Source organism: Muscardinus avellanarius (genome assembly GCF_963383645.1).
Source record: "Muscardinus avellanarius genome assembly, chromosome: 22".
Taxonomy (NCBI): domain Eukaryota; kingdom Metazoa; phylum Chordata; class Mammalia; order Rodentia; family Gliridae; genus Muscardinus; species Muscardinus avellanarius.
Window position 1 is genome coordinate 8,550,381 of NC_137808.1, and position 18,047 is coordinate 8,568,427.

Below are 18,047 nucleotides of genomic sequence, written 5' to 3' on the forward strand. Positions count from 1 at the left end.
CACGCGTGAGCGAGAGGTTTTCTAATCTGGTGAAAGACAAGCCTGGGTTCCTCCACCAGGTGAGCTGGGTGTTGATCAGATTACATTTTAGGAGATGACATTCCTGAAGTCCACAGAAGCAGGAGGGCGGCCGGGAGGGGAGCGCAAAGGTATCTCCTCCGAGGCCCGGGCCGGACAGTCAAAGCCCAGTTTTTCTTCCGGTCTCGGGAAGAGGGAAGGTGTATTAGCTGGGGGGCTAAGAAGACCAAAGACGGATAAAAGACGTCGAGAGCGACGGCCAGCTCCGCGGGCGCCCCCTGGGCCTCATCAGAGCCGTCTGTCCGTCTATCCGTGAGTCATTCGAGAAACACTCTAGACACTGACCTTCCGATTTCGTAAATGGAGGTGGGCCGGACAGATAAGAAGGCCCGAAGCAGATACCAGCTGGGGGGCTGCCAAATAATTATCTGGCTGGGAAGGGTCATTAAATATTAAGAACCCTGAAATGAAGACTCTAAGCCCGACAGGTACCAGGCTCGGGCGGCTCCCGCGTCCTGGGTGCACACGGGCCAGGCCGGGGTGTGTGTGTGTGTGTGTGTGTCCTGGCCAAGCCCCCGCCCCACACTCGAGGAACCCAAGGTCACACAGTTGGAGTCCCCGGTCCTAAGGGCCAGTGCGGCCGCTCCTGTCCACGGGGTTCACTAAACAACGCATCACTCAATAACACCCTGGCCTGGCCCACGGCAGCTTCCCCCGGGGAAATTTAAGGCGTATTATAAAGAACTCTAAATGGGGCCATTGGTGCACACCCGTCATCCCAGGCTTGGGAGGCAGAGACAGGAGGATCGCGCAGGTTCGAAGCCAGCCGCGCCGGCTTAAGAGACCTTGTTTCCAAAAGTAAAAAAGTATAAAATAGGTCTGGGAGTATAGCCTGGAGGTAGAAGGGCTTCCAGGAACCCCAGTACCACACACACACACACACACACTCACACACAAACTAAAAAGGAGCTGGGTGCACAGCACACTTGTAATCTCAGCATTAGAGGCTGAGACAGGAGGATCGTGGTTCGCAGCCAGCCTCGGCTACTTAGGCCCTTTGCAACTCAGTGAGGCCCTGTTTCAAAAGAAAGAATAAAAAATAGGGCCGGGGGTGTAGTAGCTTGGAGGTAGAATGCCCCTGGGTCCATCCCCAGTAAAAAAAATAAAAATAAAAATAAATAAATAAAATAAAAAGGAGCCGGGCTTGGTGGCGCACGCTTATAATCCCCGTACTTGGGAGGCTGAGACAGGAGGATCACAGGTTCGTGGCCGGCCTCAGCTACTTAGTGGGGGCCTCTGCAACTTAGTGAGACCTTGATTCAAACTAAAGAATTAAAAACTAGGGCTGGGGTGTAGCTCAGAGGTAGAGTGCCCCTGGGTTCCATCCCCAGTAACAACAATAACAAAAACCTAGAAAGGGCCGGGGTGTACATCAGGGGTAGAAGCCCCTGGGTCTAGCCAGGCCTGCCATCCCCAGAACTTGGGAGGCTGAGACAGGAGGATCCTGGGTTTGACGTCGGCCTCAGTAACTCAGCAAGACTCTGTTTCAAAGAATAAAAAGAGCTGGGGACGTAGCTTGGTGGTAGAGCGTCCTTGGGTTCGATACCAAAAAAACGAAACAAATAAAATAAAATAAAGAGCCCCCTCGGGATGGAGGATTTCTTTGACTTCCAGCCATGACAACAGGAAACCTTATAGGAGCCTCAGGCTAACACTGAGGGATGTAAGGAGAACCCGGGCTGGGTTTCCATGACCACCCGGGTCGACAAGGAGACGGGGAGCCAGATACAGGGCTGCGCCCAGGGAAGAGGGAGCCACCCGCCGGTCGCCCTGGACATCTCATATTACGATGAGGGTGATTATTAATTATTATGATTATTTTGTGGTACTGGGCACTGGATCCAGGGATGCCCTACCACGGACTGTCGGCTCTGGGCTTGGGAGGCTGAGACGGGAAGATGTCAGGTTCGAGGCCGGCCTCAGCAACTTGGACCCTCAGCAAACTAGCAAGACCCTGCTTTTTTATTTTTTTTTTTATTTTTTTTTTGGTGGTACTGGGGGTGAAACCCAGGGGCTTTCTACCGCTGGGCTACACTCCCAGACCTATTTTATACTCTATTTGGAAACAGGGTCTCACTAAGTTGCTGAGAGCCTCACTAAGTAGCTGAGGCTGGCTTTGAACCCGTGCGATCCTCCCGTCTCAGCCTCCCAAGCGTGGGGATCACAAGCGTGCGCCACCACGCCTGGCCTGAACCTGCTTCTGAATAAAAATTAAATGTATAAATAAAATAGACGCGGGCGTGGTGGCACACACCAGTCATCCCAGTACTTGGGAGGCTGAGACCGTAGGATCGCAGGTTTGAGGGCAGCCTGGGCAATTTAGTGAGGCTCTCGGGAACCTAGGGAGATACCGTTTGCAAATAAGAAGTTAAATCGGGGCCGGACGTGGTGGCGCCACTTGTAACCCCCGAGCTTGGGAGGCGGAGACAGGAGGATCGCACGGGTTCGAAGCCAGCCTCGGCTACTTAGTGAGGCTCTCGGCAACTTAGTGAGACCCTGTTTCCAAATAAAATATAAAATAGGTCTGGGAGTCTAGCCCGGAGGTAGAAAGCCTCTGGGTTCCACCTCCAGTACCACCAAAAAAAAAAAAAAAAAAGAAATCGAAGATGGAATGAGGGTCCGGTGTGGGGGCGCAGGCCTGTCACCCCAGGACTCGGGGGATCCGAGACAGGAGGATCGCGGGGTGGAGGCCGGCTGCAGGGACTTAGTGGGGAGACTCAGCTAACTAGTGAGATCTTGTTTCAAAATAAACAATAGTTTAGGCAGCGCGGTGGCGCACGCTTGTCATCCCAGCTTCCGGGAGGCTGAGACTGGAGGATTGTGGTTCGTGGCCAGCCTCAGCTACTTAGTGAGACCCTGTTTCAAAATAAGTAATAAAAAATAGGGCAGGGGGTGTAGCTCAGAGGTCAAATGCCCCATCCCCAGACCTGCAAAATAATAATAATAATAATAATAATAATAATAATAATAATTTATAGTGGGGTATAGCTCAGAGGTAGAATGCCCCTGGGTTCCATTTCCAGACCTGCCAAAAAAGAAAAAAGAAAAAAGAAAAGAAATGAGATATTGTTTTCTAGAGAAAACTAGAAAAATGGCAGATTCCCAAGCTATGGCTGCAAAGAGAGCCTGGGGCTGTCTTATTGTGGTATAAAATAAAGATATTCTCAAAGTCCCGGGCCGAGCTGGGTGTGGCAGCACACGCCTGTCATCCCAGGACTTGGGAGGCTGAGACAGGAGGATCGCAGGTTCAAGACCAGCCTCCAAGACTTAGCGCTTACGGAGACCCTGTCTCATAGTAAAAAGTGAAAAGGGCTGGGGGTGTAGCTCAGAGGCCGACTATACAGACTACAGTTTCTGTAAATTGCTGAGGCCGGCCTCCAGAACCTGTAATCCTCCTGTCTCCGCCTCCCAAGTGCTGGGATTACAGGTGTGCGTGACCACGCCTGGATATTTATGCTTTAAAAAAAAAAACAAAACATTTTTTTTTTGCCAGGCGTGGTGGCACACGCTTGTGATCCCCGTGCTGGGGAGGCGGAGACGGGAGGATCGCGCAGCCGCGCTGGCTTAAGAGGCCCTGTTTCCAAATAAAAGTAGAAAATAGGTCTGGGAGTGTAGCCCAGAGGTAGAAGGGCTTCCAGGAACCCCAGTACCACCAAAATAAATAAATAAATAAATAAATAAATAAATAAATAAAGTTATTTTTGAAAACATTTTTTTTTCCCAGTCCTAGGGCTTAAGCCCGGGGGGCACACTGTCACTGAGCTACACCCCCAGCCCTTTTTATTTTGAGGCAGAATCTCCCTAAATTGTCCAGGCTGCTCTGGAACCTGCATTGATCCCTCCTCGGCCTCCAGGTCACCGGGATTATAGGGGCTGCCCCCGCGCCCGCCCAAACTAGAATTGTGTGCGTGTGGCGCTGGAGATGGAACCCAGGGGCGTTCTACCCCCGAGCGACACCCCCAGCCCTATTTTTTATCCTTTATTTTGAGACCGGGTCTCACTGAGTTGCAGAGGGCCTCACTGAGTAGCTGAGGCTGTCCAAAAACCTCAATTCTCCTGTCTCAGCCTCCCGAATGCTGGGATTACAAGGGTGAGCCACCATGCCCGGCTACCAGCCCTTTTAATTTTTTTTTAAATTTTGAGCAAAGTCTCTTAAGTTGCTACATGTCTCACTAATTTGCTAAGACTGGCCTCAAATCTGAAATTCTCCCGTCTCAGCCCCCAGAGGACTGGGATGGTGGCCATGTACCACAGTGCCCTGGTATGAAATATATGCTGTTTTAATCATTTTTTTTTTTTTTTTGGTACTGGGGATGGAACCCAGGGCATTCTACCTCCAAACTATACCCCTACCCCTATATTTTCTTGATTTTGAAACCGGGTCTCACTGAGTTGCAGAGGGCCTCACTAAGTAGCTGAGGCTGTCCGCGAACCGCGATCCTCCGGTCTCTGCCCATCTCTGAGCCCTCCTTTAAAGTCTTGTACCAACACATTCTCAAAGCAAGGGCGTGGATGTTTACGAGGGGCATGGCGGATCTCTGGTCAAACCGCTCTGCCGTGCAAAGAGGTTTGAGCCTAAGTAGGCCGGGTAGGCCGGGCCTCAGCAAGGAGCTCGGGGAGTCCGGGGCACCCGCCTCTGAGACCCGGGCAGAGGGCGGCCCGAGAACAGAGGGGTCGCCATTATTAGACAGACACGGAGGCCCGAACGCCCGCCCCTGTCCTCCCCAGACAGGACGACGTTGAACGCAGACTCTAATTACAGTGCTCCTTAAACGCACCCTGACCCGGGTTTACGAGGGCTCGAGCCGAGAGCATCAGAGAGCTCTGAGACCAAACTAGTCATTTACTAAAGAAAAAGTGCGAGGTGCGTCCAAGATAATCAGGGCTGATCAGAGGGAGGGCGGGGTGAATCAGGAGAAAGTCAGGGGCGCGGTGCTCCAACCAACCCTGTGGCTACAGAGGCCCGTCCAGGTCGCTGCCGTATCGGGACATCTTGCATAGGTCGATAAGAAAACACTTTCATTTTCAGCACTGTAGACTAGTCCAGCCAACTGGACCTCCCATTTACTATATTTTCTCAACTGTCCACTCCCACCAGCCGCCTTTTGCGTCAGAATTGTGGCGCCTGGGAGGCGGAGACGGGAGGATCGCGCAGGTTAGAAGCCAGCCGCGCTGGCTTAGGAGACCCTGTTTCCGAATAAAACCTATAAAATAGGTCTGGGAGTGTAGCCCGGAGGTAGAAGGGCTTCCAGGAACCCCAGAACCACCAAAAAAAAAAATAAATAATAATAATAATAATAATAATAATAATAATAATAAATGGAAAAAAGAAAAAAAAAAAGGGCTGGGTGTGTAGTTTGGAAGTAGACTGCCCCCAAAGTACGTTCTCTGGTCAAAAGTGGGATTAAGCTGAAAATAAAAAGCAGAAAGACCTCTAAAACTCCGTGATATTTACACACCAAATGGCATGCTCTTAAACACTGGTAATAAATGAAAAGTAAAATCAGCAGCACTGGAAAATATTTCAAAGTAAATAAAACCCAAACCACAATATCAGAACTCATGGGTTCCTACTCTATCGGCGCAGAGGGCGACGTCATGTGCACTCAACTCCCACGTTAGAAGGAAGAGAAACTTCTCGGCCAGGCGTGGGGGCCGTGCCTGTCACCCCAGTCCCTGGGAGGCTGAGAAGGGAGGATCTTAGGTTTGAGGCCAACCTCAGCAACTTAGACTCTGTTTCAAAATAAAAAATTAAAGAGGGATGGGGTGTAGCTCAGAGGTAGGATGCCCCCGGGTTCCATCCGCAGTCACACACACACACACACACACACACACACACACACACACACGCTCACACGCGCGCTCTCTCTCCCTCTCTCCCCTACAATCTAACCATTCCCTTCCTAGGTGCTTATCCAAGATTAAAGAAACATATGTCCAGGCCGGGCGTGGTGGGCACGCTCGTCATCCCCGCGCTTGGGAGGCGGAGACTGGAGGATCGCGCAGGTTCGAAGCCAGCCGCGCTGGCGTAAGAGACCCTGTTTCAAAAATATAAAATAGGTCTGGGAGTGAAGGGCTTCCAGGAACCCCAGTACCACCAAAAAAAAAAAAAAAAAAAAAAAAGAAAGAAAGAAAAAAAAGAAATGTATGTCCAAAAGTTTGTACATGAATATCATAGCAGCTTCATCTGAAATAGTCTCCACACTGGTACAATCTGAATGCAAACGGGGAAATAACTGTGGTATATCCATTCAGCGGACTACTACTCGGCAGTTAAAAAGGGTTAGCTCACTATTGACACAACATGGATGGACCTCAAAACACAGTCACTGAAAGATGATGAAGGGTTACCTGCTGTGAGTCTATTCCTACGAGACTCTAGAAAATAAAAACTAATCTATTGGAAAAAACAAAAACAAAAAAAAAGAAAGCAGATGGCTGGTCCCTGGGAGAGTCTCCTTATCTCAATTGAGGCGCTTGTTTCCTGGGTGCCACCGAAGCCTAAGTCCAAGCGTGCAAAATTACATACTCTCTGTACGGTCAAATATATCTCAAGAGAGCCGCTAAAAATAAACAAAGCCGGCTCCATGCCTGCCTGATGGAAGCTTCCGCGTAACTGAAGCAAGGTGGACCGGGTCACGTTTTTTGTGTGTGGTCCTGGGGATGGACCCGAGGGCCCTTCTACCTCTGAGCTCCCCCCCCTGCCCTATTTCTTACTCTTTATTTTGAAACAGGGTCTCACTGAGTTGCAAAGGCCTCAAAAGCAGCCGAGGCCGGCCGCGAACCACGACCCCCCTGTCTCAGCCGCCCAAGTACTGGGACGACGCTGCTGCGTGCGCCCCCACGTCCGCGAGGCCTTTCTTCTATGTTCCTGATCCTCGCCAAATCCGAGATCTGCCATCCTGGTGGGGCCGGGGTGAGTGAGGAAATACCCACAGGACGGGACGGATGGGACTCTCTTCTCCCTTGGGACATGAGAACAGAGAAAGCGGGTTTCTCGGTGGCGGGTGCGATGCCGCCCGGGGCGGAGGCGGCCGGGGCCTCACCTGGTGCACACAGGCCTTCGCGTTCAGGAAGAACAGCTCCACCGTGGTTTTCTCCTTCAAGTACGAGATGCTCTCGATGTAAAACCTGAAAAACAGCACAGGGGTTTGCGTCTCTGGAGATTTATTTCCGTCTCCCGGCACGCCTGTGTGGCTCCATTCGGAAGGCCCCAACAGCAGGATGGGGTTTGGAGGAGCCCTGCGCCCGGCTCTCTCGGATTTTCCGTGTTTACTAACCCGAAGCATGCCTATGGGCCTGCCCGAGAGTTTCCAGGAGCCAGGCGTGGGCTAGCTGGGCTTTCTTTCCTCATTTAAACGACGCGGAGCCGGGCGTGGGGGCGCACGCCTGCAATCCCAGCACTCGGAGGCTGAGACGGGAGGATCGCGGTTCCTGGACAGCCTCAGCTACTTAGCGAGGCCCTCTGCAACTCAGTGAGACCCTGTTTCAAAATTAAGAATAAAAAATAGAGGCCGGGCGTGGCGGCGCACGCTTGTCATCCCCGCGCTTGGGAGGCGGAGACAGGAGGATCGCGCAGGTTCAAAGCCAGTCGTGCGTGCTGGCCTAGGAAACCCTGTTTCCCAATTTAAAAAAAAATGTAAAACTAGGTCTGGGAGTGTAGCCCGGAGGTAGAAGGGCTTCCAGGAACCCCAGAACCACCAAAAAAAAAAAAAAAAAAAAAATAGGGCTGAGGGTGCAGCTCGGAGGCAGAATGCCCCTGGGCTCCATCCCCAGAACCTGGGGGGGAAAATTCTGCATCTGTGGGCGTGCGCGCACACACCTGCAGAGGAAATCCCGCCTGCACAACTTTGGTGTGTGCAGATGAGCCAAGGGACGCCCAGCCCCGTCCTCAGCAAGGCCCACGCGATGGCCTGCGCTCCGTGGGTCCCGTCCTCTGGGGAGAGTTCAGCGCCAGCCTCTCTCGTCCTCCTGCCCTGGAGGAGCTGGGCTTTCCCTGGGCTGCAAGCCAAGCCGGGATCAATCCTGCTCCCTTCTCATGCAAATGGCATTGTGGGGCCTCCTCCGGCCCCTTTCTAGGATTTGACACGGGGCTGCAGGTCTGATGGCTCCCCAGGGCAGGGAGGGGAGCAGGGCGCTAACAACCTCTTCGGGGAGACAGATGGCGAGAGGGCCCCCGCCACGGCCCCTCGGGGCTGCAGCCCTGCTTCACGCTGACGTGTTTGGGCCCCGGGGTGGGCTGAGACACATTCCCAGCGCTGGGCCACGGCTGCCAAGCCCCCAGGGGTAAGGAGACGTCCCAGGCACGCACGAAGGCCCCGAAAGATTGATCACCCAGACGGTAAAATCACTGGGAAAATTCCACCCCCAGGTGGACTCGTCCAGGGGAGTTCCAGGAGGAGAAGAAAGCCTTTGTGCGCTTACACACAAGGGCTGACCTCATGGATAAGTGAGATTAATGAAGATGGGGGGCTGGGAGGGCTTGAGAAATCAACACAGGGCAGAAGTGGGTTGGGGAAGAAATTTAGGAACCAGAAAGGTCCATCCATCCTTCCTTCCTTCCTTCCTTCCTTTTTTTTTTTTTTTGCAGATCTGGGGATAGAACCCAGGGGCATTTGACCTCTGAGCTATAACCCCTGCCCTATTTTTGATTCTTTATTTTGAAACAGGGCCTCGCTAAGTAGCCGAGGCTGTCTGTGAACCGCGATCCTCCGGTCTCGGCCTCCCGAATGCTGGGATGACAAGCGTGCGCCCCCACGCCCGGCTCCTCCTTTCTACACTGAGGGTTGAAGCCAGAGTACTCTGAGCCACACCTCTATTCCCTTTGTTATTTTCTTGTTTTGAAACAGGGTCTCGCTAAGTGGCTGGGGTGGGCCTGAACCCACAATCCCCGTCTCAGCCTCCTAAGTCCTGGGATGACAGGTGGGCAGCAGCACGCCCGGACGCCCTATTTTGTTTTTTTACTTGGAAGCAGAGTCTCACTAAGTTGCTGTGGCTGGCCTTGAACCTGAGACCCTCCTGTCACCTTAGCTTCTCCAGAACTGGGATTACAGGTGTGCCCCCCCCCCCGCCCGTGCCTACAGGTGTGGCCCCCCGTGCCTGGTGACTTTTACTTTATATTTGGAAACAGGGTCTTACTAAGTTGCCGAGGGTCTCGCTAGGTTGCTAAGAACCTGAGATCCTTCTATCTTGGGCTTCCAAGTACCGGAATGAGAAGCGTGCGCCACAGTGCAAATTACAAGCAAAATCGGAGCCCATTTTCTGGGAGAAGCAGGAATATACCCTCTAGCGCACAAAGCTATCTTCTCCTGACCACAAGCGGCCGTCGGCAACCCCAATTCAGACAAGCGTGCACCACCACGCCCGGCACCACCATGCCCGGCTTTGAGACCCTGTTTCGAAACAAAGAATAGAGCTGGGTGTAGCTCAGAGGTAGAACGCCCTGAGTTCAATCCTCAGTACCTTAAAAAAACCACCCGAGTCGCCCTGGTCTGGTCTTTCTTGGTGTCTTTGAGAATCAGAGAGAGCACGGCAGGTGCTGAGTGGCCCAGCCACCGGTCCCCCGGCTTGTGAACTCAGGCCGACTGTGCCCCGGCCGGCGCAGGAAACAGGCCCCCAGGGGTCCCAGGCTCCCGCCATTACCTGTTTCCGCTGCTCCCCACGCACCTGGGCGCACGCTCGCTCCCTCCCTCCCTCCTCGCACGCACACCAGAAGCCACATCTGCGGCTTCCTCATGAAAAGACACCAGCGTGCCACATTCACAGAATAAAGACCTTTTCTTTCAGCGCTGGGGATGGAACCCGGGGGCATTCGACCTCCGAGCTCCACCCCCAGCCCTAGTTTTTATTCTTTATTTTGAAACCGGGTCTCACTGAGTTGCAGAGGGCCTCGCTAAGTAGCCGAGGCTGTCCGCGAACCGCGATCCTCCGGTCTCAGCCTCCCGAGTCCTGGGATGACAAGCGTGCGCCCCCACGCCCGGCTTATCGCAGCTCTTTTAATTTTTTGAGAGCTACGTAGCTTTAATTTTCTATGTTTCCCTAACATTTCCTTCCTTACTGGTCCAAGATATATGTTTTTGCATGCGTGTACACACACACACACACACACACACACACACACACACACAGATACATACATCTTACAAGCACCATGGTCTGTTCCTAAAAACTGCAGAACTAAGCCAGGCGTGGTGGTGCACGTTTGTAATCCCTTAATTCGGGAGGCTGAGACCAGAGGATCTGGGTTTGAGGCCAGCCTCAACTACTTACTGAGGCCCTCTGCAACTCTGTGAGACCTTGCTTCCAAAATAAAGAATAAAAAATAGGAGCCGGGCGTGGTGGCGCACGCTTGTCATCCCCGTGCTTGGGAGGCAGAGACAGGAGGATCACGCAGGTTTTAAAAATATATATATGTATGTATGTATGTATGTATGTATGTATGTATGTATGTATAGTCTGGGAATGTAGCCTGGAGGTAGAAGGGTTTCCAGGAACCCCAGTACCACCAAAAAAAAAAAAAAAAAAATAGGGCTGGGGGTGTCTCTTGGAGGTAGAACGCCCCTGAGTTCCATCCCCAGTACCACAAAAATAAATAAATAAAATAAAATAAACAGACTAAAAGCTGGGAGTGAAGCTCGGAGGTAGAATGCCTCTGGGTTCTATTCCCAGTACCGCAAAATAAATAAATAAATAAATAAATAATAAAAATTTAAAAGGGCTGGAGATGTAGCTCAGAGGTGGCATGCCCCAGGGTTCAATCTTTGGGAAAACACAGAGCCACAGACACACACACACACAGTGGGCAAATGGTAGATCTGTGAGCAACCTAAGGACGCGTCCGCGTGTACACACCTGACCGCGAAGTGCAGCAGGGCCGGCCCGGGCTTCCTGGGCAAGTTGTGGTCGAGCACGCGGAGGTCCAGCTGCAGCCAATTCTGCTGGCCACTGTGACGGGCAGAGAGGAGGAAGCGGTCACGCGAGAGTCCAGGCGCGGGCGGCGCGGGGAAAGACTTATTCTCATACCCAGGCCAACATCGGGGGCCTGACCTGTTACCGCTGGTAACAGAGCCGTTTCTGCAATTTCTATTTGAATTCTTATTTTATTTTTTTGCGGGCTTGGGGATGGAACCCAGGGGCATTCGACCTCCGAGCTACACCCCCTGTCCTATTTTTATTCTTTATTTTGAAACCGGGTCTCACTGAGTTGCAGAGGGCCTCACTAAGTAGCTGAGGCTGGCCGCGAACCGCGATCCTCCTGTCTCAGCCTCCCGAGTGCTGGGATGACAAGCGTGCGCCACCACGCACGGCTATCTATCTTCTATCCATCCATCCATCCATCCATCCATCCATCCATCCATCCATCTTTATGGTCCTAGGATTGAACCCAGAGACATTCTACCGCCATGCTAAACCCTCAGCCCTGTTTTGTTTTTCATTTGGAAACAGGGTCTGGATAAGTTGCCGAGGCTGGCCTCCTCCTGCGATCCTCCTGTTTCAGCCTCCCAAATACTTGCATGACAGGCCGGCGCCATTTCAACCAGTAACTCAGGACTCTTGCTACAGGAAAGGTTGACGCCAGAGAGTTGATGAGCTTTCGTGTAACTTTGGGCTGGGTCTCTGTCACCGGTTTTAACCCTGGAGGGAAAAGTGTGTTCTTGTTTCCGTAATTACAAGGTAAACGTGCTAATGACTGTGTCTTGACTTTCTTAGAAGAGCACTGTATAATAAAAAAGATAAATAAGAGAACTGACCCGGGCGTGGTGGCGCACGCTTGCGATCCCAGCGTTCGGGAGGCTGAGACTGGAGGATCGCAGTTCGTGGACAGCCTCAGCCTGTAACTCAGTGAGACCCTGTTTCAAATTAAAGAATAAAAAAAAAATTGGGCAGGGGGTGTAGCTCGGAGGTCGAATGCCCCTGGGTTCCATCCCAGACCCGCAAAAGGAAAAAAAAAAAAAGTTCCCATCAAAATACAAGACATGGAACCGACGTAGAAACATAGCTATGTCTCGGCTGTCCAGACCAACCATGAACCAACATTTTGTTTCCGGCCACGACTGCGCCTGGGCCCGTCAGAGGGCGGTGGACGGAGCCCCAAGGGTGTTAGAAAACCCCTTGTTATTTCTATTTCTCCCCCAGTGACGTCCTGGCTAACGCAGGAACCAGAGCTGCTGGGGGAGCGGGGACGCCGTTCCAGGGCGCGCAGGCCTGGGGCTGCGGGCAACGCTGCCCTCTAGGGGCCCGAGTCGGCCCTGCAGGCGGTGCCACCTCCGGGCCTGGCTGGGTCCTCCAGGGTGACCGCTGCCCATCCATCCCGGCCCCTCCGCTGTCTATTCCTCTGCGGCAGCTGTTGCCCTGGACAAAGCAGCCCCTCGGCTATTTGTGAACGGGCCCACCGAGGCACCGGCTGACGCGGCTTAGGGGTTTCATGGGTGTCCTGGGAAGCACCCGGCGTGGGGGCCATGGGCGTCTAGGCGGGAAGGAACGCTTTCCAAAGATGTTTACCAGACAAGGAAAGAAAAATACGTGCCGGGCGCGGTGGCCAATGCACGCTCGTCCTCCCAGCGTTCGGGAGGCTGGGACAGGAGGATCGCGGTTCGCGCACAGCCTCAGCTAGATAGTGAGGCCCTTTGCAACTCGGTGAGACCCTGCTTCCAAATAAAGAATAATAGTAATAGTAATAATAATAATAATAATAATAATCAATAGGGCTGAGGGTGTACCTTAGAGGTAGATGGTACCGGTTCCATCCCCAGTGCCACAAAAAAAGAAAAGAAAAAGAAAAAAACAAACAAAAACTCAAACCTGTGCAGCTGAGACAGAGGGCCCGGTGCCAGGCACCTGAACGGCCGGGCGGCTCCCGCCTGGTACGATGCTGGCCTCCGCTCGGCCCTGACTCCGTGGCCGGCTGCAGCCTCCACGCTGGCGAAGCCCGTGCGCCCGGGGCCGCATCTGCGTGTCTGCCCCAGTGACTGTGCCGGGAAGGCCTTCTCCTCGCCCCCTGCCTAAGGCTCCCGCTGTCCAGCCAGAAAGACCCTCCGGCCTCCTGCGGCCCCGCTGCACGCGCTTATCACCAGGCCGCTCGGCTGGAGGCGGTGGCCCGTTTCAGCCGTGCCGGAGACAGGGAGGCTGACACAGAGGACCACAGGTTGGAGGCCGGCCTTGATGACTCAGCGAGACCTTGGTTCAAAATAAAAAGTGCTGCTAGCCCGGCGCGGTGCGCACGCTCGTCATCCCCGCCTGCGCTCGGGAGGCGGAGACAGGAGGATCGCGCAGGTTCGAAGCCAGCCTCGCGGGCTTAAGAGACCCTGTTTCCAAATAAAAATATAAAATAGGTCTGGGAGTGTAGCCCGGAGGTAGAAGGGTTTCCAGGAACCCCAGTGCCACCAAACAAACAAATAAATAAATAAATAAAGTAAAAATAAATGAATAAATAAAATAAAAAGTGCTAAAGGGGAGGGGTGTGGCTCAGAGGTAGAATGCCCCTGGTCCAAGCCACTGCAACACACACACACACACAGGGACTGAACCCAGGGACAGTCTACTTTTAAGCTAAGCCTTCATACCTTTTTATTTTTAAATTTTAACTTTTTGCGGGTCTGGGCATGGAACCCAGGGGCATTCGACCTCCGAGCTACACCCCCTGCCCTATTTTTTATTCTTTACTTTGAAACAGGGTCTCATTGAGTTGCGGAAGGCCTCGCTAAGTAGCTGAGGCCGTCCGCGAACCGCGATCCTCCGGTCTCAGCCTCCCAAGCGCTGGGATGACAAGCGTGCGCCCCCACGCCCGGCATCCCTTTTTATTTTAAAACAGGGTCTCGTTAAGTTGTTGAGGCCGGCCTCAAACCCGTGACCCTTCTGTCTCGGCCTCCAAGTGCTGGCTGGCACGGCAGCTCTAGCATTCCCGGTTTTAATCTCAGCTCTGTGCGAGCTGCTAGGTCACAGGGCGCGTAGCACGCTCTGTTTCTACCCCGGCCGTCTGCCACCGCGCACTTGGCGTCTCCGCGTACTGCTGCGTGTGTCTGTCTGTCTGATCACGGATCCACGCGGCCCGATTTTGGTTTCTGGCCGGATTAGGCCGTGGCCCAGGGTCGCCTGCACTCCCCGCTTCGGCCAGCAGAGGGCAGCCCCGGACAGCGCCCCCGTGGACAGATGCTTCTGGGGTCCAGAGGGGCTGCTGCCGCCCCCTCTGCCCCCTCCTGCTCTGCTCAGCCCTGGGATCAACACGGGAAGGTTTGTCTACACCTCCCGGGCACCCGAGGTCTGACCTGAGGCTGCTGGCATTCCCGAGAGGCCGGGCGCCTACCCAGGTTGCAGACAGTGAGAAGCCGGGGGTGTTAGAACTAACTCCTTCCCGAGATAATTCTCTACTTGGTCAGACTGAAGGATTGGAAAAAAATAAAATAAAACACCTCCTTAATGGAGAGAGCTGTGCAGTTTGCCGGATGATTAGCCAACGTATTTTGTGTCTGGAGTACATGGCATTGATTTATTTTTATTTTTATTTTTTCAGTACTGGGGATGGGAACCAGGGGCTCTGAGCAACACCTCAGGCCCTGTTTTTTTTTTTTTTTTTTTTGGTGGTACTGGCGGTGGAACCCAGAGGCTTTCTACCTCCGGGCTAGACTCCCAGACCTATTTTATACTTTATTTGGAGACAAGGTCTCACTGAGTTGCTGAGAGCCTCACTCAGTAGCTGAGGCTGGCTTCGAACCTGCACCATCCTCCTGTCTCAGCCTCCCATTCGCAGGGATTATAGGCGTGCGCCACCACGCCCAGCTTGGAAAACCTTTAACTAAGCCTGCTGTGGTAGCTCACGCTGTCATCCCAGTACTTGGGAGGCTGAGACAGGGGGATCCCAGGTTCGAGGCCGGCCTCAGCAACTTATGCCTTCTGCAACTTACCAAGACCCTCTTTCAAAATAAAAAAAATAAATAGTAAAAAATAGGGCTGGGGTGTAGCTCAGAGGTGGAACATCCTTGAGTCAAACCCTTTAACTAAACAGGACATACTCAAGTCACTGGAGTGATTTCCCCCCGACCCCTTTCTGTTAACCACGAACGGCATCGAGCATGCATGCCAAACAGACGATAAAGCCATGAAAACTACTAAAAACACTTACGTGTCATCTAGAAACGTGATCCCAAAGTATTCCTTTTCCTTCAGGTTGAAATGAGAAGCCACAAGGTCCAGCAGTTCTCTTGATAAAAGCTTGGGCTGTCCAAATAAAAATCTGATTAGAAGCCGCCGGTTCCCCGGGCCCTGACTGCACGGAGCCCTTTCCGCCCTCTAAACAGAGGAGGCTGGCCGGGCGCGGTGGCGCACGCTTGTCATCCCCGCGCTGGGGAGGCGGAGACAGGAGGATTGCGCAGGTTCGGAGCCAGACTCGCCGGCTTAGGAGACCCTGCTTCCAAATAAAAATATAAAAATGGGTCTGGGAGTGTAGCCCAGAGGTAGAAGGGCTTCCAGGAACCCCATAAATAAATAAATAAATAAATAAATATAAAAAAATAATAAAAAAGAGGCTGCTTTGGCGTGTTTGCTTTTGAATAGGTCCCCCTGGCAGATTAGGTTAATCTACGGGCCCCTCCCTGAGAGCTGTGGGGAGGAGAAAGGGAGAAGAGGAGCTGGACTTATCAACTCGATATTTCTCATCTAAGCCTTTGCAATTCACCCAAGTCCCTTATTTTCCAACTTAAGGCAGCTATGTGCTTAACTGATACGTTATTATTTTGGAAAAAGTACTTCTTTCCATGAGACTGGATGCTAGTGACCAAGATAAAACTCTTAAACATCCCACTGAGCCGGGCGCGGCAGGCCATGCTGGAACCCCAGTGCTCGGGAGGCTGAGGCGGGAGGATTGCAGGGTGAAGGCCAGCCTCGGGAACGTGGCGAGAGTCTTACAAACCAAGTAAGACTCTGTTTCAAAATAAAAATGAAGGCCGGGCGTGGTGGCGCACGCTTGTAATCCCCGCGCTTGGGAGGCAGAGACAGGAGGATCACGCAGGTTCGAAGCCAGCCGCGCGCGCTGGCTTAGGAGACCCTGTTTCCAAAATAAAAATGTAAAAATAGGTCTGGGAGTGTAGCCCGGAGGTAGAAGGGCTTCCAGGAACCCCAGTACCACCAAAAATAAATAAATAAATAAATAAATAAATAAATAAATAAATAAAATAAAAATAAAAATAAAAATGAATAAAAGGGGCCAGGATTATAGAATGGAGGTTGAACAGCTCTGGGTCTAATCCACAGAACCACAAAACAAAACAAAATAAAACACACAAGCCGGACGCGGCCCGGCTGAGTTTTACACTCTGCTGTAGGGCAGAAGCTAACAAAAAAATAAGAGACTAGATATAAGAAAAAGAAGGGAGAGGAAAGGTGGAGAGAACAGAAAACGACAAAAGAAAGTTCGAGAGAAGGATGGAAAGTAAGAAAAACAAAACGTCCGGAGCAAAAGCGAGGGAAATGAAGGGACACGATCGGATCCCAAAACGGGCGCGGAAATGAGCGGGACGGAAAACGCGGGAACAGGAGGAACAAGAAGAGACCGGAAGTGAGCAGACAGAGAAACCAGAGAGGAGTTAAAAGGGACTAAAGGAACCGGAAACGAGGGACCGGAAGCGGGCTGCTCACGAGCCCGGAACAGAGCGAAATATGGCTCCGATGATAACTTGCTTTATTACCCACATGTGGGCCGGGCCTTCCGCGCCATCGATGGCTGCGCCGTTCTCCTGGGCTCCGATACGTGGCTCCATTGGCTTTTCTTTCGTCCCGGCGGCGTCGGCGGTCCCCTTCACTGCAGAGCCGAGACGAAGCTCACGCGTCACTTCCATTCCCGCCTCTGCCGTTCCGCGCGTTCCGCTCCTGCCCATGGTTCTAACAACGCTCTTCACGTCTTTACCTTCATTCGGGCCTTGTCTGTTCCTCTCGCTCCGTTCCTTTCATCAGTTGCGATAATAAGCTGCAGTACTTTACTCTCCTTCTGGAGTTTTCTGTTCTGCGCACTTCCGTTCCGTCTCTATGGGTTCCGATACGGCGCCCCGTTAGCGCGGAACGAAAGTTCCGCCTTTTGGGTTCCGGCACTTCCGTTCCGTCTCTATGGGTTCCGATACGGCGCCCAGTTAGCGCGGAACGAAAGTTCCGCCTTTTGGGTTTCGGCACTTCCGGTCCTCTCAATGGGTTCCGATAGAGCGCCGCGTTAGCGCGGAACGAAAGTTCCGCCTTTTGGGTTCCGCACACTTCCTTTCCGTCTCTAAGGGGTTCCGATAGGGCGCCCCGTTAGCGCGGAACGAAAGTTCCGCCTTTTGGGTTCCGGCACTTCCGTTCCGTCTCTATGGGTTCCGATAGGGCGCCCCGTTAGCGCGGAACGAAAGTTCCGCCTTTTGGGTTCCGGAACTTCCGTTCCATCTCTATAGGTTCCGATAGGGCGCCGCGTTAGCGCGGAACGAAAGTTCCGCCTTTTGGGTTCCGGCACTTCCGTTCCGTCTCTATGGGTTCCGATACGGCACCCCGTTAGCGCAGAACAAAAGTTCCGCCTTTTGGGTTCCGGCACTTCCGTTCCGTCTCTATGGGTTCCGATACGGCGCCCCGTTAGCGCGGAACGAAAGTTCCGCCTTTTGGGTTCCGGCACTTCCGTTCCGTCTCTATGGGTTCCGATAGAGTGCCCCGTTAGCGCGGAACGAAAGTTCCGCCTTTTGGGTTCCGGCACTTCCGTTCCGTCTCTATGGGTTCCGATACGGCGCCCCGTTAGCGCGGAACGAAAGTTCCGCCTTTTGGGTTCCGGCACTTCCGTTCCGTCTCTATGGGTTCCGATAGAGCGCCCCGTTAGCGCGGAACGAAAGTTCCGCCTTTTGGGTTCCGGCACTTCCGTTCCGTCTCTAAGGGGTTCCGATACGGCGCCCCGTTAGCGCGGAACGAAAGTTCCGCCTTTTGGGTTCCGCGCACTTCCGTTCCGTCTCTAAGGGGTTCCGATA

General features: G+C 53.0%; 1 protein-coding gene across 1 annotated transcript in view; it reads right to left on the bottom strand.

Moving 5' to 3' along the window:
* Positions 1 to 18,047, bottom strand: part of FRMD4B (FERM domain containing 4B) — a gene marked incomplete at both ends in the record, with an annotated part of 90,866 nt that overhangs the window by 45,306 nt on the left and 27,513 nt on the right. Inside the window, 3 exons of the mRNA XM_080718207.1 lie at positions 7,125 to 7,209; positions 10,930 to 11,022; positions 15,197 to 15,291. Of these exons, the coding sequence (XP_080574333.1) occupies positions 7,125 to 7,209; positions 10,930 to 11,022; positions 15,197 to 15,291 (273 nt within the window). The remainder of the gene's footprint in view (positions 1 to 7,124; positions 7,210 to 10,929; positions 11,023 to 15,196; positions 15,292 to 18,047) is intronic.